The 25,857-nt window shown below is 40.1% G+C and overlaps 1 protein-coding gene across 2 annotated transcripts; it reads right to left on the reverse strand.

Moving 5' to 3' along the window:
* Positions 1-276: 276 nt before the first annotated feature.
* Positions 277-25,265, reverse strand: SERPINB10 (serpin family B member 10). 2 transcript variants are annotated; one of them, XM_030336292.1, is made up of 8 exons: positions 24,829-25,265; positions 20,773-20,949; positions 18,616-18,678; positions 17,789-17,881; positions 15,905-16,022; positions 6,683-6,825; positions 3,620-3,775; positions 277-1,358 (listed from the first exon to the last, which is right to left on the reverse strand). In XM_030336292.1, the coding sequence occupies exons 2-8, from the start codon at positions 20,938-20,940 to the stop codon at positions 954-956; spliced, it is 1,146 nt and encodes a 381-aa protein (XP_030192152.1). In that variant the 5' UTR covers positions 20,941-20,949; positions 24,829-25,265; the 3' UTR covers positions 277-953. The 2 variants fall into 2 exon arrangements, with proteins under 2 accessions (XP_030192152.1, XP_030192151.1); XM_030336291.1 differs by having other exon boundaries at positions 17,789-17,926.
* Between the last annotated feature and the right edge of the window lie 592 nt (positions 25,266-25,857).

The following is a 25,857-nucleotide window of genomic DNA, read 5'->3' on the forward strand; positions in this document are numbered from 1 at the left end:
AGTCTTTCATTTTATTAGATGAATATAAGAAAGAAACCTGGAGTATATAATCACTCTCTAAAACGAGAATAACAGCTAATAGACTGCCCATAAGCAGTTGTGTGAACGGCTTTTGACGACATTGGAAAAACACGGCCAATTTTATGAAGATTTAGTGTGACTAAGAACATCTTCTTATAACTTACAATACATATTATATCAATTAGAAATTTGTTCTGCTTCATAAAAATGTTAAAAGCAGGGATGTTAGCATGACGACACTTTTACACATGATAATTATTCTTCATGAAATGTTTATTTTTGAACACTTTTCCATTCACAGAAAAGTTGCAAAGATAACACAGGGAATTCTGTATACTACTAACACATTTTCCCCAGTACTAACACCTAACATTATCATTATACATTTGTTCAAACTAAGACGGCAATTAATTGTTAATAACTAATCTCCATATTTCGTTTGGATTTCACTGGCTTTTCCATTAATGTCAACCTAAGTATTTTTTTCTTAAACACTCTGCAGAAAGGGTGGGAGCTTCATTTTACAGCGGTAGTTTCTGAACTATCAAAATTACACTCCTGAGAAAATTCTGGCTTATCCATATATCACCTTTGTGAAGATTTTTCTTCACTCAGTGAGGCATGTGAACCATAAGTGACACTGATAATACAGTGACCAAGGAGTTCCGAAATGGTAAGACGCTCAATTGAATAACATAGCACTTCTGAAATGTAAATAAAAGTCACATCAAGACAAAATGTTAAGTGGTAAAAATGGCTGTATAGGTATGAAAAAATCACTAGAATGCATTATTTCAAGGCTTAACGGCTAACATTTGACTGTGAAAAAGATACGAGCTATAAGCTGATTTTTATTATAATTGTGTTTTTTCCTCTTTTGGTGCACTTTCCACACTGTAAAATGGTCTCATTTGGTGAGAGAGATACATGGTTTAGGGGGAGCAGAATCTCCCGTAAAAGAGGATGCTATTGGTTCTGTTGTGCCTGATGAAGAAGAGGAATGGGTGATTTGCATTAAATTCAACGGAGGGGAGTCTGCTTCGAAAACTCACCTCACTCCCGGTGCCGGCTGAAGCCTCTGTACCTTGTTCGTTTATTTCTACAAAAGACTTGTGGAAAACATTGGACAGAAATAAGTTTCTGTCCATAGACATTCCTGAGAAATCAGCTTTGCCCTGGTTAAAGGCGTCGCTCATGCCCATACTGCTCAGGGTCGACTTGAGGTCATAGGTCTCTTGGAGCGTGAACTTGGGGAGATACAGCTGCACGTCACACAGCTCCATCATGTCTGCGCTGGTCCACCCGCTCAGCTTCTCATAGGTGATGGCCTTTTCCAGCTGCGGGTGTGGAACAAGAAGGAGAGAGTCAAAGTAGAGGGAGGAATATTGGGTGGGCGAGGCCTCGGGATAGAGCAGAGATGAATTACCATCACTCCCGTTACCCCGGGTAGCAGAGCACACACTTTTGAAAATTATTTCTGTAATGAAATGCTTCACACTGTTGACCTACAGAATCTTTGTTTTGCAACTTAGTAGTTCTCAGGATACGGGGGAATTAGACTTTGATTCAAAATGGCAGTACTTTTGCATCACCTGGGTGGCTTAGTAGGTTAAGCATCCGTCTCTTGATTTAGGCTCAGGTCATGATCTCACAGTTCGTGAGCTTGAGCCCCACATCAGGTTCAGTACTGACAGCATGGATCCTGCTTGGGATTCTCTCTCTCTCTCTCTCTCTCTCTCTCTCTCTCTCTCTCAAAATAAATAAATAAACATTTAAAACAATGGCAGCACTTCTATAACAGTAATGCTAGACATCAACTACACATGGAAATGCAGTAGAAATATTCATTTAGATTCTGTCTATGCAAAAGCATAACCTTTGGAAGAAATTGTGTGCAAGGGTACAAAAAAAAAAACATATTCAGGGGCGCCTGGGTGGCGCAGTCGGTTAAGCGTCCGACTTCAGCCAGGTCACGATCTCGCGGTCCGTGAGTTCGAGCCCCGCGTCAGGCTCTGGGCTGATGGCTCGGAGCCTGGAGCCTGTTTCTGATTCTGTGTCTCCCTCTCTCTCTGCCCCTCCCCTGTTCATGCTCTGTCTCTCTCTGTCCCAAAAATAAATAAACGTTGAAAAAAAAAAATTAAAAAAAAAAAACATATTTGTTACATTAACATGGGAGACAGTTCTTTGAAAACAAAATCTGAGATAAGATAAAATGTCACAACAATATGAAATTAGTCACTATAAGCTATGCAAAAAAGAAGTGAAGGAAAAGTAAAGAAAGGAAACTCTCCACATCTTAAGAGTAATGCCTTTTTTAGTGTAGTTTTGAGAGTGTTTATCTCCTCTTTATATTAAAAATTTTTTAAATAATAAATATATATACATCCATATGCATAAGGATATATCTAAAAAATGTGCTTTTTAAAAAATTTTTAAGTGTGTTTATTTATTTATTTATTTATTTATTTATTTAGAGAGACAGAACACAAGCAGAGGAGGAGCAGAGAGAGGGACAGAGAGAATCCCAAGCAGGCTCTACCCTGCCAGCGCAGAGCCCAGTTCAGGGCTTGAGTTCACAAACTGTGAGAACGTGACCTGAGCCGAGATCAGCAGTTGGATGTTTAACTGACTGCACCACATTTTTAAAGAATAGCATGTTTGTTTCAGAACACTTGCTTTTGCTGCTCTGAGAGTTTTCTACACCCAAGCATTGCTGTCAATTACGTACTCGTAGATGGTGTACATTGTTAATCTGACAGCATGTTCAGCTCAGGAACCTGCACTATTAGGAGGAAAGGCTTATCTTACAAGGGTGTGAGCCTAATGGCTTAGTGTCCACACTTGGTCTTATTTTTACCATCCTCTCTGGCTTCACAAATTTTATGATACAATTTGGAAATCTTTTCTACCTTCTTGCAGGACTGTGGAAACTTTTAAGTATAAAGAATCTGGCACACATGAGAAGTTACGCGCTGTGCAAAGAAAGCCAGGCCACTCATTGCACGAGAGACTAACGTTCAATTTAAATTTACAAATGGCTCAGAAACATGGTCTGACCAAAGTTCTGTCCACCATAATAGAAATTTGGCTGATAAACAACTTAAATCATGCTTGAAGGTGGTCCTGATACAGACTATTTCTCCTGAAGACTATTTACATGATTAAAAAATTTTTTTTTAAGTTTTGGCAGTCAGTATCTTGTTTAAAAATGTATATCTAAAGCTAGATCGATGCAAGGGATTTAAAAAAAAAATTAGCCTCCAATTAGGTGGGCTTTACCAGAGGGAGAAGAAAGACCCAGACTGATTGAAAGATAGATCAATGCACACAGCTTTGTCATAGGCACTCTGTTGCTCGTGTGGCTGTTTGTTTAGCTACCCAATGCTAGAGCCTGTAGATTCCTAGCCTTTCTGAGGATAGTAATACCAAACTGACAGACTTTTAGAAAGCTTAAATGACACTGTGAAGGTAAAGTCCCTAGGGCTCCGATGTGTTGGTTGCCTTCCTGTTCAGGAATCAAAGAACAAGGAGATTATGTCTTATATTTACCCCCAGAGCAGTGAACACTGAAACCGCCTTCACATCAGACAGACTGTACCTGATCCAGTCCTTCGACATCTTCTGGCAGCAGGATGAGCAGGCTAAGGTCACGGCTGTTATAGTAGAGTTGGAGGCCCATGGCCTGTGGCTCTTCAATGTGAAAAGCTTGGAGTTTTGTTTTCATGGACATCATTTGCACTGGTTTGCTTATACTCTATGGGAAGTAAGTAGCAAAGATTGGTGTTCCACCAAATCTTTAAATTATTTTTATCATAATTCGTGCCCGGTAGTCTGAGATACTGGTAAAACGTGATTCTCTGCAAAATGCTGAGTAAAGTTATTCAGACCTTGCTTTCTGGAAATATGTGTCCCAGTGGAAACCATTATCCATAAGTGGTGTGGAAGTTTCTTTTATAACACTATTGTGGCAACCTCTGTAAATCATAGCAAGATGGATCCTACTGAACACCTAAAAAACTATATAATCTTATGTAAACTATGTAAATGTCAACGATTCAGAAACTGAATAAGGTGTATTTCACATGCAAGCCATTTGAGGAAGTAGTTTCGTGTCATAAACACTGCAATTTACTAAGAGAATAAAAAGATAATAGACTAGGAGGAAATATTTGCAAAACACATATCTGATAAAGAGCTGGTATCAAAACATACAAAGAACTTTTATAAAGTCGATGATAAAACAACCCAATTTTACAATATAGGCAAAAGACATGAACAGATACCTCACCAAAGGAAGACACATAGTATTTGAAAAGATGCTCAACCATATGTCATTAGGTAATTGCAAATTAGAACAATGAGACACCACTACAGACCTTTTAGGATGGCTAAAAGTCCAAAACACGGACAATATCAACTGCTGGCAAGAATGTGGAGCAACATGAAATGTCTTTCTCTATCAATGGGAATGCAAAGAGCAAACCCCTTCAGAAGACAGTTCTTTTGATAGGTTCTTACAAAGCTAAATGTAGTATTACCGTATGATCCAGGTGTGCTGGTATGAGTGAAAAACTTATGTCCACGAAGTCTTGTGCACAAATATTTATAGCAGCTTTATTTATAATTGCCAAAAACTTAAAGCAACCAAGATGTCCCTCAGAGGGCGAATGGCTAAGCAAACTGCAATACCTCCAGTCAGTGGAATACCATTCGACAATAAAGTGAAATGATCTATCAAGCCGTGGGAAGACAGGGAGAAAACTTAAATACATATTGCTTAGTGGAAGAAGCCAGTCTGAAAAGGCTACATACTATACAATTCCAATGATATGACACTCCAGAAAAAGTAAACCTGTAGAGACAGTAAGAAGATCCAGATATTTAGGAGGAGGGATGAGTAGGTGGAGTACAGGGCATTTTTAGGGCAGTTAAACTATTCCGTATGATACTATAATGACAGATCCATGACAAAAAGCATTAGTCAAAACCCATGGAACTGTACAAGACCGAGTGAACCCTAAATGTAAACTATGGACTTCAGTTAATGAAAAGATATCAATATTGGCTCATTAATTGTGACAAATGCACCACACTAAGGCAAAATGCTAATAATAAGAGAAATTATGTGAGTGTGTGAGGGGGTGTGTAAGGGAACACTACTTTGCTCTCAATTTTGCTATAAACCTAAAAATGCTCTTTAAAGTGTCCATTTTTAGTAAAGACAATGGTAAAACAAAAACAAAACCCTGCAATTCAGATATTGGGAAATATGTCATTTATCCATTCTATATGGAGCTAAATGGCAATCACAAAGCCCCACCCTTCTGCTAATGTAGTGGCCATATGACTAGAGCTGTTCGTTCAGGATACTTCATGATACAGTGATTGTTTTGGGGATGAGCACATGAATGGCACAAAATAGAGTCTTCCCTGGGAGCCTTCTGTTAGAGCTAGCAGCAGACTTTATCTACCAGGGTTTTGAAGCTAGAAGACTGACTAAGGGGCAACCATATTCCCAGGTCGTGTGGATAAATTGTATCTTCAGTATTAGACTCCCTGGACCTCTCAATTCCTCTCAGTTACACGAACTAATGCTAATACGATTCCCATTTCACCGGAGCTAGTTTGGAATGCTATTTTTATCACTTGCACCTGAAAATTCCTTGTGGCTATACTAAGCCAGGTAACTATCCAGCTCATTTCTGGCTAGTCTATTTGATTACATGTTCAGTCCCTTCCCCATCTTTATCCCACTGATTATGTAAGAACCACCTATTGTACACATCCACGTGATTGCTGCAGTAGGTCCCTGGCAACACTGTTTATGTGACATGAGCCACTCCAGGACCAAACAGCTCCAAACAAATGTTGGATAATCAATTCCTTTCCTGGGAATTTAAAATGAGATCTATCAGAACGGTCTCTAAAACAGAGGCAGTGTTGTGAGTAGACAGATTGTGCCATTGTGGATGGGGAAGAAGAGAAAGTTAGACTTTAGCAAGGTGTAAGAATGATGGGAGAAACAGAGTTGAAAAGGTAGAGACTGAGTCTTGTTTCCACTCAAGTTCCAAGGCCCAGCCACATCCCAGCCCTTGGATTCTATGAGATCTATCTGTCACCTTATATTAGTCTCCCTTTTTGTTGCCATCGGTTCCTATCACAAAAATAAGCATGATGCATCCTAACGCTAGGAGAAAACTCAATGAAAGAGATGCGATTTTAAATTTGTATTTCTTTTACTTTTGGAAGTGTAAGAGTTTGGTAGAAGAGAATATTTCTCTGGTAGAACAAGAACAGAACTTATAGTGAAGAGTTGGGGTTACAGTTCTGGTAGGTTTCTGACTTAGACATGACTCCAGTCATGTGACTCCAGCCACTTAGCTACCTGGGAAATAAATATAATAACTACCTTATGTACTCTATCATAGCCGTAGCAAGGACTGAGTGATAAATCTGTGACTAGTCTATTTTAAGAGAAAAAAAAACAATGAAAGGGGAAATCCCAAGTGTGATGGATTTGGGAGCTTTTAGTTCAGCCATCCCTGTCCTCATAAGAAGCAGAGTTATAGGAACACATAGTCAGAAAGAAGAGTGAATTTACACTAGAATCTCCTTCACAATGCCGTGTAAAAGCTCATGCTGATTATTAAGAGATTTCTACCTTGTTTATTCTGAAAGGCTTTTCTGTGGTATTTTGGACTAAGAATTGATGTTCCCAGATTCCTTTAAAGTAAAGGGCGTTCACCAGAACCATTCTGGTTGCAGAATTCACAGCATCATCAGGTAGGAGATTCACAATTTTTCCTAAAAGAGCAAGAGGACAGATTACAAATGGTATCATTGCATCCTGGCAATATGCCACACTTATAAAAATAATAATTATGGGATACTGTTAAGTGATAATATCTCATATCCACCAATGATCGAAACTGGGATGTTAGCACTGATATAATATTACTAACAGAGCCTATTTAAATTTCATCTATTTTTCGAAGAAAGTCCTTCTTCTGGACCAAAAATCAATCCAAGATCTCAAGTGGTGTTTGAGTGTCATTTCATCTTAATCCTTTTGAATCTGGGACAGTTGTCATTCATTCTTTGTCTTTCATGACTTTAACGTTTTTGAAAAAAGTTTGGTAGCATGTCCCTCGATTCTAGTTCAGATTTGTCTGATGTTTCGTCAATTGTTTCCACCGAGAAAGATACGTTAGTTCCTAACAGCCAATGCCTGTAAATGCAATCTTATTTGGAAACTGGGTCTTGACAGATCAAATCAAGTTAAAATGAGGTCATACTGGATTAGGATAGCTCCAATCCAATGACGGACATCCTCACAAGAGGAGGAAAATTTGGACATAGACACAAAGAAAGGACAAGGCTTTGTGAAAACACAGACACGGGACAGACATAAAGAAAAAATTATGTGCCAACAGAGGCAGAGATTGGAGTGAAGTGTCCATAAACCAAGGAACTTTCAAGGATTGCCAGCAACCACCAGAAGCTAGGAGAGAGACATGGAACAATGCCTTCCCTACAGCATTTAGAGGAAGCATGACCCTCCTAACACCTTGATTTCAGACTTGCAGCCTCCAGAGCTACGGGAGAACACCCTTCTATTGTTTGAAACGAACTAGTGTGTGGTAATTTGTTATGGCAGCCCTGGGAAACCATCACAACCACGGAAGTGGTGTTGTGTCTTTCTCAATGAATCATACCAGGAAATATATGATGTTCATATGTCCCATTAGTAGTGATATTAACCTTGATGATTTGATTTCTACAGGTTTCTCAGTGTAAAATTATGACGTCTTCCCTTTGTAATTAATAAGTATCATGTGGGGAGATACTTTGAGACTATACAAATTTCCTGTATTCACCAAACTTTTGCTCACTGATTTTAGCATTTATTGATGATCTTGACTGAAACAATTATTACTGCAGCTTTTGCCAAATGGTGATTTTCAATTTCCACTATTCCTTCTACATTTATTAATTGGAATTCTACTACGAGGAAGAACTTTCCCATCTCCTTCTTTTACTTAGGTATTCAATAATTTATATCCCTATAGATGCATGCATATTTGTTTTACTCTGTGTCTTATAATTTATTACTATCATTATTTATTTTGTTTCTCAAACTCTCCCAGATTTGGCTATTGGGAACTTCCTCAGCTTGGCTCCTATGTCCATTAGACATGTTCCCAAATATTTTGAGCACTTCCCTACATTCTGGTACCACAGTATATCCTACGGTTTGTCTGGTGCTTTCTAGGAACCCTGGTTACTTTTTTGAAAGGATGGCTTTTAGAAATCAAGATGTGAATGTTAGCTATGCTAATTACTACTGGGGTGTCATTGCTCAGCAGGGAAAGCTAGGAAATACATATATTATACACACATCTGTAAATATTTTCATATCTATATAATTTTCTTTCTTCTTATCTGTTAAAGATGAGGAAGTCATATTGATATCACCTGTTTCAATCCAACACTGTGGGGTTTATGCTCACCTTTGCTTTTCCTTATTTGTAATTCCTTTCTCTGTCAACTAGAAACCTGGACCTTATTAATCCCAATATATTTACTTATTTGCTCAATCCTAGAATATACGTAAAATAGGTTCAGAATGGCTAATCCATTCTCCTATGGAAAACAAATTTGATAACTAGGGTACAAGATTTGTATACAGTTCCCTTTTTTAAGCCTTAGATTGGTTACGTAATGAAAATATTGTTTTACTAGAACAAAGATTTGTTCAAAAGAATAATTCTGAAATGGGATTGTAAGCCAAGAAAAGATGCTATTGAAGGACCGGAAGTTTTGAAGAGAAAATACAGATGGATTAGACTGATAGGTGAAGCCACAGTGTGTATGTGCATACACACACACACACACACACACACACACACACACACGAGGACTACTGAGCAAGTCCAAGTGTTATCCAGGGAGTTGGAATCTCAAAGGCCATGAGCAATGGAGCTTGTTGGGAAAAGGGGAATGTCAATAAGATTGAGGGAATTATTTCATTTACAGCAATTTTTCTTAGCCTTGACTGTGAATTAGAATCACCTGAGGATTTAGAAATACTGATGCTTGAGCCTCACTTCCAGAGACCTGAATTAATTCACCTGGAGTTGGGCTTAGGAATAATTAGATGTAGTTTCAGTAAATTTAGTTTCACCTATAGTGAGGACTGAGAGCCACCGGTTTGAAGACTTTTGGTCTATTGGCCTTTTATACCTCCCTGCGTGCCAGCAATGGGTAGCAAATATGTTAGCTTGCAGGTTAGTGCAGTGAGTAAGGACGCTCCCATCACAGTAGGGTTAGGACGTAGAGGGATTGCTGAATTGCATCTTTAAAAAATAAGGATTATAGGGGCGCCTGGGTGGCGCAGTCGGTTAAGCGTCCGACTTCAGCCAGGTCACGATCTCACGGTCCGTGAGTTCGAGCCCCGCGTCGGGCTCTGGGCTGATGGCTCAGAGCCTGGAGCCTGTTTCCGATTCTGTGTCTCCCTCTCTCTCTGCCCCTCCCCCGTTCATGCTCTGTCTCTCTCTGTCCCAAAAATAAATGAACGTTGAAAAAAAAATTAAAAAAAAAAAAATAAGGATTATATGTAACATTTGTAATAAAACTTTTAAAAGTAAAGAATAACTAAAATTAGGGGCGTCTGGGTGGCTCAGTCAGTTAGGCGTCTGACTCTTGATCTGAGCTCAGGTCATGATCTAACAGTTCTCGAGTTCGAGCCCTGCGTTGGGCTCTGTGCTGTACAATGCAGAGCCTGCTTGGGATTCTCTCCCTCTCCCTCTCTCTCCCTGCTCCCCTCCCTCAAAATAAATAAATAAACTTCTAAAAATGTTTATGAAAGAACAACTAAAATTAGGTCTACTAAACTTCTCAGTTTCCCTTTACTTTTACAAATGAAAAGTAGGTCTGGAAAATGATAGTAAGTGAGTGAAATTTAATAAAGCAACAGTGAAATGAAATCCAGAGCTCTGGTCTTCCATTTCGAGTGGCTTGCTGGTCAACTGACTCCAGGTAGGGGTGGGAGAGAAGGAGACACCTGGTTTGTAGCCCGTGTCTGTAGTGTCAATATTCTCACCATATTGATTTCAAGCTACCAACGTGAAGTCACTGAAAGAGGGATTGGGAAGAGATGGGTACAGACCGCCAACGGGCTCCGCGAGCCTGCACTATGCCACATGCACCGCCTGCTGCAGTCCTCACAGGGGGCACATCAGAAGCACCTGTGTGGCTTTTAAAAAAACTTCTAGAGATTCCAGTAGATCTGAGGTACGACTTGGACATGTCTTTTCAAAACAAACAAAACAACATCTCCCTCACCTATGAAACAGACATTTCGGTTTTAACAATTAAATTTGAATTCGATTTTAAATGATAATGTCAAAACTTAAACACGTTAGCATCTGTTTTTCTATCTTATGAAACACAGCATATTAAACTTAATTTAAAATGTCTTTGATGGTTCAGCATGGGGAGGCCATCTACATCCTTTTTTTTTAATCTTCATTTTTGCACAGAAGCTTTACATTTTAAAAGTTCTGGGTCATTTTTAACCAATTACTCTATCGTGTGATAGAGCCGCGGGTGCAAATAGGGAACGTATCGAGGATTGGGTTTGCACAGACTTATCTCAAGTTGACCAAGATCCAGATGATGTAAGCTTTATTGCATTGTTCCCTGGGTTCATATGCTTTCAAGGAAACTAGCCTCTTGAAACCTCTAACCACATGTTAGAACATGTACAATATAATTATTTTACAAAGGATGTAAAAAATGTAGTTACATGCAACTTTAAAGTAACACATAGAGCCAAATTTGACCAGGATTTTCCTACCCTCTCGAGAACTAACGTCCACCTACTGGCTCGCTCATTGCACGTGTCCTTGGTAGTTTTAGGTATTGGGAAGGACAATCTTCGAAGATTTTCAGGGTTAAGTCCTGCTGGGCACCGAGTTATTAATGTGACACTAGAGTGCCCCATGTGCCAAGCAGATGATAGATTTTGAGATTAGAAACACGGAGACAAACATGGATTACCAACCCCCACTTTTAAGGAGTTTATAGACTATAGGGAAGACAAATCAGAAAACAATTGCAACATTTAACAACACTATCACTGAGTGATATGTGTGTGTCCAGCGTATGTCCCAGTGATATGTGTGTGCCGTGTATGGCCCAGCAGTCCATATGACTACTTGAAAGATGACCTATTTGAAAGCAGAAGGAAAGAAGCTCCCTTCAGGTGGCTCAGAGGGAACACAGTCATGCCAGAGTTTCTAGCAACTTTTCTTTACGGATGTGCAGAACTCTGCCTCAACAAAGTTCCTGCCTAGCTGGTTAAGTCCTTACCTTATCTGATGTTGAATAGCCCTCAAATAGCAGATGTTTGTGTTCAATATGTAAAGAGAAAATATAGAAAGATTACAGCTTTCTTCCTCTTTAGAAGAGTCCGCTTCCCCTCTCCCTACCGGACCACATAATAGGCACTGGGTTAGGAATTTGAGACCTCAGATTTAGTTCAGCCCCAGACTATCCTTAGGCCCACTTCTGTCATATTGAGTGCTTTTGCCTGTATAATCCCATGTGGTCCTCCTGCTAACTGAAACACTGCAAGTACTCAGTAAAGACTAGCTGACCTAGAATTCGAAAAACAGGCTTACTTCTGAATGAATCCAAATCAGATGTAAGTTAAGTAAAATGGTCACTCTTGCCTCACCATGGCTTTTGAGTCACTAATACAATGAAAAAGGAACTGAGAATTCAGGGCTGCCAACTTCCTCAGTTTAGTTCAACAAACAGTAACGTTCTGAACGACTGCTATGGGTGGGCCTGCCGTGTGTTAGTGATTCACCTCGAATCAGGCAGCATCATTGCACTTGGGTCCTTCAGTCTAGTAGGGGAGGCCTCAGCAGTTAACTTCAATAACAATATGGCGCCTGTCAAGGTAAACTTTCGCACCGAGTACGATGCGAACAAAGAGGAAGACGCTTAGCCAGGCCTGGGAGCCAGCAGCTTCTTGGAGGATATTACACCTGAGGGAAGCCTGAGGGGTTATCCCATGCCAACAGAGGGGCTGGGAGTGGCAGGGCAGGGCAGGATGTTTCAGATAGAGGGAAGAGCTTACGCAAATGCACGGGGTCATGAGGTGGCACAGGGAGTTCTGGAGACTCTGTGGCACTTGGAATTCCTGAAGTACAAATTCTGAGTCAGAGAATGACAAGGGTTGAAGTGGGGAGACAAGCAGGGCTCCAGGGGCCTGCTGGGCCTTTTATGTCAGTTTAGGGAGCTTGAACTCATCCTGTGGGTCATGGGGCACCATGATGGTATCGGGTTCAAGAGTGACATTATCTCCCTGGTCTAATTCACATTATAGGTACATCATCTGGGTGGCTGACAGGAGACGAGATTTGAGGGAAGCAAGAATAGAGGCAGATTATTGTATTAGCACAGATAAAGGATAACCAAAGCCAAAAGCAAGGGAGGAAGAAACCGGAAGGAAAGGTGAACTGAGAAACATGTAGGAGAAGGCAAAGGAAAGGGGAGAGCTGAGAGCATCTGTCAGATTTCTGGTGTGAGCAAGAGTGTGCATGCCAGCGCACACAATCACTGAGATGGAGAACAAACACACGAGGAAGACGAGGTGTGGCAAAACCACTCTGAGGTGTGACTTCAGGTCTGTTGAGTTTGAAATATGTGGGGCCCTCAGCAGGCATGTCTGGCAGGTATATATAATGAGCACCGAAGTTCCAGGGGTACGCCTAAACATTCCACATACTTGGATGCCATGCTAAGGCTTAATTATTAGTATTCATTAATAATTACATCTTTTGGGGGCGCCTGGGTGGCGCAGTCGGTTAAGCGTCCGACTTCAGCCAGGTCACGATCTCGCGGTCCGTGAGTTCGAGCCCCGCGTCGGGCTCTGGGCTGATGGCTCGGAGCCTGGAGCCTGTTTCCGATTCTGTGTCTCCCTCTCTCTCTGCCCCTCCCCCGTTCATGCTCTGTCTCTCTCTGTCCCAAAAGGAAATAAAAAATAATAATAATAATTACATCTTTTGCATTTCTTTGTGAGATACAATGGACCGTCAACAGTCATATCGATTTAAAAGGCAGCTTGGTCTGTTGAAATGAGTTCAGACTTTGGAGCGAAACTGACTTAGATTGGAATCTTATCTTGCTCTTATCTCTGAAGATTTAAACTCTGTGATCTTGGACAAATGAATTTCTCTAAAGCCTCAGCTTCCTAATTTCTAAGATAAGGATTACAGTAAAAGACTGCTAGGTTGTCTACGAGAGTCTTTCTACTATTTCCTTTTAGAAATAGAACGCTTGCGTTGTTAATTTTAGCCATGCTGACAGGTGTGAGGTGATATCTCATTGTAGTTTTCATTTGTATTTCCTTGATGATGAATGATGTTGAGCATCTTTTCATGTGTCTGTTAGCCATCTGGAGGTCTTCTTTGGAAGAATGTCTGCTCTCGTCTTCTGCCCGTATTTAACTGGATTATTCATTGTTTGGGTGCTAAGTTTGATAAGTTCTTTATATATTTTGGATACTAACCCTTTCTCAGATAGGTCATTTGCAAATATCTTCTCCCATTCCGTAGGCTGCCTTTTAGTTTTGTTGATTGTTTCCTTCTCTGTGCAGAAGTATTTTGTTTTGATGAAGTCCCAATGGTTTATTTTTGCATTTGTTTCCCTTGCCTCAGGAGACATACCTAGTAAGAAGTTGCCACATCCAATGTCAAACAGGTTACTGCTTGTAGGATTTTAATAGTTTCCTGTCTCGCTTCACACCAGTCAGAATGACTAAAAAATTAACAACACAGGAAACAACAGATTTGGGGGAGGAGGCGGAGAAAGGGGAACCTCTTGCACTGCTGGTGGGAATGCAAACTGGTGCAGCCACTCTGGACAACAGTATGAAGATTCCTCAAAAAGTTAAAAAACAGAACTACCCTACAGTCCAGCAGTTGCATTACTGGGTATTTACCCTAGTAAATTTTTGAATAGAAAAATATAATTTGAAGGGATACATACACCCCAATGTTTATAGCAACATTCTCAACAATAGCCAAATTATGGAAAGAGCCCAAATGTCCATCAACTGATGAATGGATAAGGAAGTGACGGTATATATACACAACGGAATATTACTCAGCCATCAAAAAGAATGAAATCTTGCTATCTGCAACGAGTTGGATAGAGCTAGAGAGTATGCTAAGTGAACTAAGGATCAGAGAAAGACAAACACCATATGATTTCACTCAGATGTGGAATTTAAGAAACAAATGATAATAGGGGAAAAGATGAGAGAGGAAAACCAAGAAACAGACTCTTAACGATAGAGAACAAACCGATGGTGACAGAGGGGAGTTGGATGGGGGGTGAGTTAAATGGGTGATGGGGATTAAGGAGAGCACTTGTTGTGGTGAGCACCGTGTGTTGTATGGAAGTGACGAATCACTAAATTTTACACCTGAAACTAATATTACACTATATGTTAGGCAACTGGGATTTAAATAAAAACTTAAAGTATTTAAAATTAAAATTAAAAAAGAAATAGAACACTCAAATTTTAGGTGAGCATGCGGCTACGCATCTAAAAACGACATCTTAGGGGCGCCTGGGTGGCTGTCGGTTAAGTGTCCGGCTTCGGCTCAGGTCATGATCTCACGGTTTGTGAGTTCGAGCCCCACGTCAGGCTCTGTGCTGATGGCTCAGAGCCTGGAGCCTGCTTCAGATTCTGTGTCTCCCTCTGTCTCTGCCCCTCCCCCGCTCATGCTGTCTCTCTCTCTCTCTCTCTCTCTCTCAAAAATAAATAAACATTAAAAAAATTTTTTTTGTAAAGTTTATAAAAACGACATCTTATAGGGGCACCTGGGTGGCTCAGTTGGTTAAGCGTCCTACTGGCTCACATCATGATTATGTGGTTTGTGAGTTCGAGCACCACATCAGGCTCTCTGCTGACATTTTTAAAAATGACATCTTATAGATCTTTATTACAGCAAGTCTAGGGGGCCAACTATCCCAGTTCGCCTGGGACTGAGAGACCTTTAGGTGCTAAATCCAGGAAAATCTCAGGCAAATCAGCACAGGTTGCTTACCGAAGCATAAAGTACGCCATGTAACTGACTTTGGGATATGACCGAAACTGTTGCGTGAAACTCTCAGGTCATGTCCTTAAGAGCAAAGAGGCTTTCTTCTCCCCATTTCCTATTGACTATAAAATGACAAACATAAGAATCATCTTAGACGTAAATATGAAAGCCATGTTTTCAGCATGGCAGAGCTGACCCACTAGTCTGGGTCTCCGGATGGCCTCACGGAACAGACTGCTTATTTCCATTTTGACTATTACGTGAAAGAAAAATGAGCTTCTATCCTATCATCAAGCTACTGTATTTCAGGTCTCTTTGTCACAGCAGCTTAGCTCTCACTCTAACACATGGCCTTATTTTGAAAATTACTTAAAATCACATGACATTTTTAAGGCCACAATTTTGTTATTAACTACTAGCTATTTTTCTTTAGAAATCACAAATGTAGCAGTGTCCTAAATCTCCTTTTTGCATTTTTCTACTTTTTACCGCTGGACTTCTCTTTAGATTTACTGGGATATAAGAATTCCTTGTCCACTTAGTAAAGGGGGTATCTTGACTTTTAAGTTTTGGAAAAGACTAATTGAGAAAGCTGTGGATCTCAAAATCATGGGCATGAATAGAAAGACGTGTTCTGAATACCTAGAACGTGACCACAGTTCTACTTACGAAATACACATACTTACACTCAATGCGAACTCAAAAAAAATACAACAATGCTTGGAGAAAGTGCTCTGTCAAGCACCCTGGTGAAAGCTTACCCTCAGTCTGGCTTTCAACCCAAGAGTTGATCTCCTTTCGGATTTGTCCAGAAGCTCCCACAAAGTTAACAGACTGTGGCTCCGCACCAAAGTATGTTTTCATGTCTTCTAAATATTTCTGGAAGATATAGGTAGTATCTCCGTCTGTAGAGTTTATCCGAAACTGAGAAATCAAGTCTACTGATGGACAGGTGCAAACCCCCACCTCGTTGCCCCTTTCTGTCTTTCCATACTCCCATTTTGGTCGAAAACTAAATACTTCCTCTCTAAAACTGGATGGGCACTGACTCGCCAAGCAGAAGCCCAGATGGGGAGGGAGGCCTGCCTCCCACAGTTCCGGAGCGTCCATGCCCTGTATTTATTCATGCCTATGAAATGGGGCTGGAATGAAAAGAGACAGGGTTCTAGGAATCCCAGGACTGACCCCAGTGAGCAAGAGTTTTTTGCGGTTGCACTTGGCTTTCTGTAGCAGAGATGGAGCCTAAGTGAAGCCTGAAGGGTCTGGCAGCTGGCCCCTGGGACTCTGAGTGCCCATGAGCCCGTGATGGGCCCCCGAGGAAAACTCTACACTGCCGTGGAAATTGATCTCTAGGCATGGCTGGAGGTTCAGCGGGCTTTCTGAGGGAAGAAAGCTGGCCTTTCAGCCTTTGATGTCCACCCTGATGGCAGTCATATAAGTGGGCTGTAGGGTTGCTGCTTGTGGGAGCACCTGCCTCGGGAACACAATTTATTCCTCAGGACAGCTGTCATACTTCTTATTTTTATTACGTTATGTAGGAATCGTGTGCAGTAAAAAAAAAAAAAAAAAAAAAAAAAAAAAAAAAAAAAAAAAAAAAAAATGAGTTAACTCAGCTTCCAGAAATCTAAATTCTGTAGAATTTATAATCTGGTAAAAAAAAAAAAAATTGAAGAGTCACAAGGCACCATTCTTTGTCTTGACTCATGGCTTCTGATCAACCTGTGTGAGCACATCCAGGGCTGGTGGACACTTTAAAAGATGTATCATTTTGTATCTCTGTGTCCTTCTCATCTCTCAGTGCCCACCGGACTCAAATACCTCCTGCTTCTGGATCAAACCCGAATGCACACGACTACCAGTAAAAGAAATGTCTTTAAGACCTTGTTTGGATGCTTTCATGCCTTTCGTAAGAATAACAAAGCCCAAGTCCTGGACTTCCCAGAATTCACTGACTATGGTCAGGGATAGCACTACTGGGTACCACAAGGTACTTCATCTCTTACATTGTTATCCCTCTACCCTATCTGATCTCCTTCCTGTTTGCCCACTGGGCACCCGCTCTCTTATGAGATGGGCTCTGAGGAGCCTTTGAATCTGAAGCAAGGATGAAATCATGGTCTGCATTGAGGGGTCTAGACCATCAGAGAAGGAGAGAAGTTGGTATTATTCTATATTAAGAGTGTTTCCTAAAGTCTCAAAAGTCATGTTGTGAAATGACTTGTCTGATCCTGAAGTCAGCTTTGCTCTTGAGGCCGCAGTCTGCAGTCATACGTCCAGGACGAGTACCTCCTTTTGTTTCTGCAGATTAAACCTCCTGAGTTACTCCACTTGTTTGTTCCACTTCCTGTGAAACAAATGCTAACCCAGAGATGAGACAAACCACGTTTCATGTTCACAGGCTGTTCCTCGAGTGTACCCCTTTATTCTAGACGTAAAGATCTGATCGCTAGATCTGGTTTGAGACTGATTATTGGTTTCCGTTACAATTAGACATTTACGGGTGCTCCAAAAGGTTGTTTACTAGAAATACTGACCACATTTGTTAACTTTGCCCCTGGGATCTCTAGAGAAACGTACAAAGACTTTACTGATTGGTCTTGCATGGCTCTTTCTTTCCCATCAGCTTAAAACATGTTTGCACTTACGGTGTGAAATGGGTAAGTTTGCTCTCCATATATCGCATTGGCTGTTTTAAGAGTGTAAGCATTGCTGGGATTGTTGATTTCCGAGATGAGTGCCTGGAAATGAGAGTGTATTTCTTCAACCTTGCCCAAACCGAATTCCTTTAAAAGAAAAGGGATTATTAGTCAAATAAAAATGTCCAACAAAAACTGTCTATATATGAACAACCTGTATTGAACTGAAATGATTTGGTGCACTGCATACAAAAGTTGAAATTGATTGCATGATGGACAAAAAATGTCTTCTTTAACGTTATCAGTGCAAGAATTTAAAAGTTTTTGGGGCTTTGTTTTCTTCGCATTTAGTTTGGAAAGGCAAGAACAAGTTTGAACATGGGGCAGTTTTGAAAGGGAAGAAAAAGGTGGAGAGAGAAAAAGGGAAAGGATATGACCCTTCCAAAAAGTGTACACATTTTTGTATTTTGGAAATTTTTCTATAATTTTCTGATACCTAAAAATTTTTAATATTTATTTATTTTTGAGAAAGAGAGAGAGAGAGAAACATGAGTGGGGGAGGGGCAGAAAGAGAGGGAGACAGAGAATCCAAAGCAGGCTTTGCACTGTCAGCACGAAGCCTGATGTGGGGCTCAAACCCATGAACGCTGAGTGAGATCATGATCTGAGCCAAAACCAAGAGTCAGATGCTTAACTAACTGAGCCACACAGGCGCCCCTAAGCTACTTTCCTAAGAAAAGTTACCTATTAAAGGGTGCTGAAATTTGCCACAAAAAGACACGTGCTTCAAGTGTTTTCTCCTTGATCATAAAATAGATATTAAAAATAAGACATACCATCTTTCTTTTCTTTTCACTTTCAGGACAAGATTTGTTGTCCTGGTCTCTGAATTGAAGCACCTGTCATTTGAACAAAAACGCAATATGTGAACACACTTTGCAAAGATGTAATCATATGAAATACTTATCAGTAAATACAAGTCAGTCATTCCCATCCATACAGAACATATAATTAATTAACCCCGGGGAGGGGAGGGCTCTGATTTCAGTTAAATAATGCGAATGGATGAAGTCATCAGCGACTTTTAAATAGATTTTTGAAACTCCAGTTTAAGTAGCTAGTCTCTTTCTTCCAATACTCTTTATAGGACATTGGAGATGATGTTGGGAATACCCTTAGAGGTAACATTCCCTCGTATTCCATGTTTTATTTTTTTTATCTATGGCTGTTTTGAAAACTAGGTGTTCTGTTGAGAGCGTCATTTAGACAATTTCAGCAAAAGCAACCATCGCTCTAGTTATCTAGAAAACTGAGGGATTTTAGTTGTTTATTCTAGTTCAGTGTTTCGGTTCTCATTGTGTACCCCCCCCCCCCTTTGACATTTATAGACACACTCTTTGTGTTCACCACAGCATTTCCTTTGGAAGTTAACAAGGAGGAGGTGCACATGCTTGTTTCCTCTGAAGTGTGCAACAGTAGAAAACAAGGTGATAATTCCATCTCTCACATCCTGGACCCGGCTTACACTAAGAAATAAAGTCTAGTTTACCAAAGGTTATGCTGACACAAAGTAACAGACAGGGGTACATGAACAATTCCATCTCCATTGCAAACTGAAGCTGTTGATATTTAACTAACATTTAAGTAAAGCAAGGGTGAGAAACACACAGTAATATATTTAGGTGAAATGGACCCAAATTGGAGTCCACCTAAGATTGCCTATCACATTAATGGTTAAACCTTTCAACAATTACTAATGATCAACAAGTCGTGGAGGATTTTGTTGTTGTGTTTAAACTATGCAATATCATGTGAAGCAAAAGAATAAGAATGATATCCTTGGCTGAAACTGACAGAATATATATTCTGCCTATTTTACTCAGGATTACTGGCTGTGCCCTTTTCCATATTTGGCACAGAGAAAACTACCTTGAGTGGAAATTCTGTCACTTGTCCTTTTGATTATTGCATGATTTAGGGCTGGATTTACTATTTTATATTTTTTTGTTTTAAAACACACACATATATTTGTATGTTTACACATTTGTACACATAAACACATATATGGATTTTTAATTATATTTTTGCGATCTATGGCTATACTCACGGGTATACACACACACACACATACACACACACACACGCACACTATGCCTGAAGATGCTTACAGCAAATCAATAATTGTTTATATGGTAATATTGTTTCATTATTTTAATGCTCTCAATGAGCTGTTTAGGATCATTCAGACAATGAGGGATTGAATGAAGACACAACCAAACAAATCACAAAGAATAGAATTTACTTGATTTTTCTATTTGTGTCTTCAAGAAAATCCTTCTGAGATCGGAAAGATGATGACAATATTTAAAATATGAGCCATTCAAATACCATATGATTTTGCTCATCTGTAGAATTTAAGCAGCAAAAAAAGGAACAAAGAAAAAAGAAGACAAAACAAAACAAAAAAACAAAAAACCGGTTCTCTTAACTATAGAGAACAAACTCGTGGCTGCGAGAGGGAAGGTGAGTGGAGGGATGGGTGAAATAAAAGAGATTAAGAGCTCATTTTGATGAGCAGTGAGTAATGTGTAGAATTGTTGAATCTGAAACTAATATAATGCCATATGTTAACTTCGCTGGAACTAAAATTTTAAAATAAAATAAAATGAAGTATGAGCCATAACTTCTTGAAATATATTAATAATCAAAATTAAATTGTTTTTGATGTTGAACCAGACTTGATAATGTTATTGTTTCTGTCTGATCTTGCTAAAAAACACAGGCTCTTACGTGGTTTCTCAAGCAGCAGTTTTCTAAGCGATTCTCTTTCCAAGACTTCTTTTTATGGCCTAAGGAAACGTTTAAGTGTCTCTTTTGGTTTGAAGGATATGGCCGTACAATGGAAGCTGTTTGGATTTCAGGAGGCAAATGATGATAAAAGTCAAAGAAAGCATTTGGTTTGAGGGCCACAGAGGATGGTCTCCCCTACTCACCTGGGCTATCTGGGCTGCAGTGGTACCCTGGGTGCCGAAATACACCATGGCCAAGGAGGTTGAGATGCCCCAAGGAGAAAAGAAAATATTTTTGCCCTCAGCAGATTCAGCTATCTTTTTGCTAAAATCCAGGGCAAATCGGTTGATTGATTTCACTAGAGAGTCCATTGGGAAAACCTAAGAAAAATAAAGTAGGGATGGAAAACTTGTTAATCCTCTCCACTTATTTTACTTCTGAAAAAAGGATTTGTTGGCATTCACAAATATCTCCCTTTAATCACCCCTTCCTGCAATGACAAAAATAAATATTATCGAATTCGATTTTATATAGTATATAGAATGCATATGTTTCTATCCATTATGTACATATATGCTTCCATTCATCCTTATACGTGTACCTATTCATGACATCTGAATGAACTGTAGGAAAATTCCACACCAACACTATCCGTTTACATACTAGAAAACTGAAGTCCAGGGGCACCTGGGTGGCTCAGTGGGTTAAGGTCAGGTCACGATCTTGTGGTTCGTGAGTTCAAGCCCCGCGTTGGGCTCTACGCTGACAGCAGGGAGCCTTGGGATTCTCTCTCTCTCTCCCTCTCTCTCTCCCCTTTCCCCACTCATGCTCTAAATAAATAAATATATAAATAAATAAATAAACTTAAAAAAAAAAAAGAAAACTGAAGTCCAGAGAGTTTAAGGGAATTGCTCAAATTTTAGCATGAAGGCATAACAGAGAACAATAGGATGCTGTCAGTTGGCGGCTCCGTGTTGAGAAAACCACAACGAAAGAGGTAGTGGAACCAGGTCTCCGGCACTGTTAGCCCCGTCCTTCTTTTCAATGCACCACGTGACTGCTGACTTTCCGCAGTAGATGAGAAATCACTATACATCGTTCCAAGAAACTTTATGCTTTTTATCACTTACCTATCGCCCATATTTGTACACGTTTTAACCCTATTTACTCATTCACGCCATTATGTGTGACATTCCCAGTTCCTGGAATGCCTTGACCCTCCTTGACTCTATTAAAATCCAATTCTGTTCGAAGTTTCTCTTTTTCTTCAGAAGCTTTAAGGGTATGTCCCACAACCTCATTTTTTGCCCCTTGCTTGACATTTCTCACACCACTAGCTCTGTCTTCGTATGTTCAGAGCTTTCCAACTCCAGAGGAAGTTCCTTGAGAGTGAAATTTTCTGTATGTCCAATGACACCTTGCTCTGGACTTCACACAAAATGGATGCTGACAAATACCTGTTTATTACTTCTTTACAATGTTTGTTGTTTGGCCTCCAGCCACCATACTTTCTTCGTTTAAACTTGAAACCACACACAATTTAGTGGGAAATGCTCTTAGAGAAGTAAGGAACTCCAGGCTCTTTGCCTTTACTCCCACTCACTTGAGAGTCTCTGAAACTGGTCTTTTTGAACAAAAGAGCTCAGGTTTTCTCATTTTTTTAAAAATTACATTCAACCTCTAAATTTCACCTCGAATTACACTGACATTGTAAGTCTTTTAAGACTTGGGTTCTATCAAAGAAATAACTACTTCAATCTGTTGTCATTTTATAGCCAAATAATTTCTCAAACTGGTTAAGTGATACATAAATCACATGAAACATAAATCAAATTCCTAGACCTAGAAATTCCCAGTAGTGCCAATGACTGTATAGAACTTCATCTCACGCTAATATCACCTAGCCCTCAGAACTTTAGAAAGGCCAGGAGTTCTCTCTGGTCAAACAGCTGAATCAAGGGAGAGGCATGTGTAGGCAAAGTTTTGGTTTCATCATGAATTGGATTAATGGTGATCCCATTGAAATCCCTCCTAACCGTAGGCTTACATCTAATTCCAGACTCTAACTCCTGCCTCAGTTGTAGCTTCCGCTTACTGCTGAAGATGATAATCCTAGGCTAATATTACTTGACTAAAGAAAAAAACCACAACCTGGGGGTGCAGTAATTCGAAACTTGCCAATGTCTATTTTTTTCTTGATAGATCCATTGCCATCTTGGAAATAACCTCCTTGGTCTCTTTACAGCTGTGTTCATTCAAATGATGCTCTGTTTACTGCCTCTATATCAAGCTTTATCTCTTCAAATCTCATGAATTACGTTCATATGAAAAATGCTTGAGTCTTCCAAAACGTACTGACCATGAAGGGAGGAGAGAGTAATATCTTTGGGCCTGAGATCTTTGTCTTTCTACCTATGGTTTACAGTTATTCTAGAGTTTAATTCTTTGCAACGAATTCCTGAAAACAATAATTTTCTCTAAGGAAAGAGCTAATTTCTCATGCAAAGTTAATATCCAGTTATCTTCAGCTTCATTAATTCTCTTGTTAATATCATCATTAATATATGAGGTATAGCCCAGAACATAAAAGAACAATTCCTGCCATTTTTTTTTAACAAAAAACCTTGTAGAAGTGGTAATCCATTAATGAAATTTGACCCAAGAGTAGAAAGTACCTTCTGAAGGAGGCAGAATTTTAGGATGATATTTTACAGGAAATAATTGATCCATACAAGGGTTAGACAATGATTTTTTTCAGGGAAGAGTATAAATGTGTAGGTCGGAATCCTACTATGCTATTTTCAGAATAAATTATTCTTCTGCAGTTTTCAAGAGTTATAGCTGTACCAGCTTACATGTATATAAATATATAAAAATGTAACACATACATTATATATGTTAAATATGTAAATTTCAACCTGTCAAGGGCTTAGAGAAGAAGCTGGAGAACTATGAAAATAATAAAAAGACAGTGTCATTCATCAAAATATCACATCATAGGTACCCACAGTCCCAAAGAACCTCCCAGTCCCCTCTAATCCAATTGCCTTGTTTTATCTGCTAGGCAACTAAGGCCCAGAGAGGTTCAATGTGCTGCCCCGTATGCACAGCCAGCTAAGAGCAAAGCTATCACTGCAACCCCATTCTCTGGACTCTGAATGCCATTGCTTTTGTCATCTCATTGTCTTTAAGATTTTAATGGTAAGGGGCACCTGGATGGTTCAGCGTCTGACTCTTGATTTCTGCTCAGGTCATGATCTCATAGTTCATGGGATCAAGCCCTTCGTCAGGCTCTGCGCTGATGGCATTGAGCCTTCTTGGGGTTCTCTCTCTCCCTCTGTCTCTCTCTCTCTCTCTGTTCCTCCCCTGCTGTGCCTCTCTCTCTCTCTCTCTCAAAATAAATAAATAAACATTAAAAAATATTTTAATGGTAAAAGGGAGAGATTGTGTGATGAAAGAAGGTGAACAGGAGGAGGAATAAAGGAGAGAAGATGGTGTGAAGGAGGACGGTGTGGGAAGGATCCTCGCCCTGTTTTCCGTAAGAGGATACTCAACACTCCTTGCCTTCCCGGTGATACTGATGATACTGCCTACTTTGTGGGGCTGTGTCTACCAGAAGATAACATGTCCCTCCACCACTTCTATGTTCACCCAAAGCCATTTTCTAGGGGAAGCAATAGTTTGGGGTGTTTCATGATGAGTGCCTAGTGGAAGATTGGGGCTTAGACTCTCCATGGAAGAGAAGGAAGCTAACAGTCCCTAGCGTGTGGTGATCAGGACGGGATGTCGGCTGGGAGATCAGGGATGAAAGCCAGACCGTTAGTTCCATACATTAATGAGTGGCCTCAAATACATGTTGCCAGGCCTCTCTTCTAGAAGGGTTAGAAGGGTTAGAAGGGTTGGGGCTCAATTATTCTAACAGTACTCTATTTCTCTTTGCCTAGGTTGACGGATACGGAGGTCGTCCATCTAGAAATGTGACTAAAGGAGATTCCGTTTAGTTTCACCGTTCCTGGTAAAACAGTAACTCCTTTTAAATGAATGCTCTCTCTCCCCCTTTGCCCTCTTTCCCCTACAAACTTTGAAGCAGATTGGGGTTAAATCTGTCTGACTCGCACAGAATTCTTGAGGGGATGAAGCTTTCTTTACTTATTATTTCTGTCTGAGGGAGCTCTTGATCATTTGTTACTTACCTAGGCACTTCAGCAAAGAAGGGGGAAATAAATAAACACTTTAAAACAAAGAAAGTTTTACCATACCTTGTTTTCTTCCACACGAGCAGAACTGGCAAGTGGCTCCTTCTGTAAGCGATTGTGGCTGAGTTAAGTAACTTATAACTGTAGAAATCTTCTTTAAAAATTCTAGCACCTCCCTTTTCTTAGCCCCACCCTCTGATTCACTCTCAGAAGCCCAGACACTCTTCCTTTCAAGTTTATCTTGGCCTAGAGCTCAAATAAAAAGACAGAGCTAGATGATCATGGTTTTGCCTGAATTACTTAATTAGCCACATTTTCCACGTCTGTCCGCATGTAGAGACCTGAACGCTGACAAATTGTAACCCACACTCTCCTTGCTTAATCTCTTCTCTAGGCTGCCAATTGGCAGCAATTATAGTGGTTTTCCCCAGTAGTCATCTTAATTTAAAAAAAAAAAAAATAGAGGGGCACCTGGGTGGCTCAGTCCATTAAAAATCCGACTTCAGCTCAGGTCATGATCTCACAGTTTATGAGTTTGAGCCCCACATCAGGTTCTCTGCTGTCAGCATGGAGTCCGCTTCAGATGCTCTGTCTCCCTCTCTCTCTCCCTGCCCCTCCCCGCTCACTCTCTCTCTCTCTCTCAAAAATAAATAAACATTTAAAAAATTGCAAGAATTAAAAGTTTTTTAAATAGAAAACTCCAAATTAGTGGAATGGTAATGGGCAGTGAAACAGAAAATATTATGGGCGAAATACTTGCTGTTAAATCATCAAAGCTGCTTTTTTTTTAAGGTGCCGTGTGTGAGAGGCATCCGAGGAACATCGGTCCTCTTCTCCCTTGGCGTGTTGGTGTGGAACCCGGGCATAACTCCAACACGTTGGATGTCCATTCTCCCACCCCAGGGACAAGGGGACTGGATCAATGTTTTAGACACAGTCACTGAGTCGGATGCTGGGTCATCATTTTTTGATTATCTTTTACTTCTTCCTATGAATGTCCCCTCACTCCTCCGTATTCATTCCACAGGGAAAACAATAGTTGTTGTTTCATTTTCTACCGCTGTATGCCTGTGCTTGGCAAGGTGGTGAGAG

Source organism: Lynx canadensis, chromosome D3 (assembly GCF_007474595.2).
Source record: "Lynx canadensis isolate LIC74 chromosome D3, mLynCan4.pri.v2, whole genome shotgun sequence".
Classification (NCBI taxonomy): Eukaryota; Metazoa; Chordata; class Mammalia; order Carnivora; family Felidae; genus Lynx; species Lynx canadensis.

What these genes read in the sequence shown, in the direction of transcription:
- SERPINB10 (XM_030336291.1), bottom strand. Translation starts at nt 20,940, where the DNA reads ATGGACTCTCTAGTGAAATCAATCAACCGATTTGCCCTGGATTTTAGC. An exon ending in CTGCAGCCCAGATAGCCCAG is followed by an intron (nt 18,679 to 20,772) that starts GTGAGTAGGGGA and finishes TTCAAATGACAG; the next exon opens with GTGCTTCAATTCAGAGACCA. An exon ending in GTGAAAAGAAAAGAAAGATG is followed by an intron (nt 17,927 to 18,615) that starts GTATGTCTTATT and finishes TTTCTTTTAAAG; the next exon opens with GAATTCGGTTTGGGCAAGGT.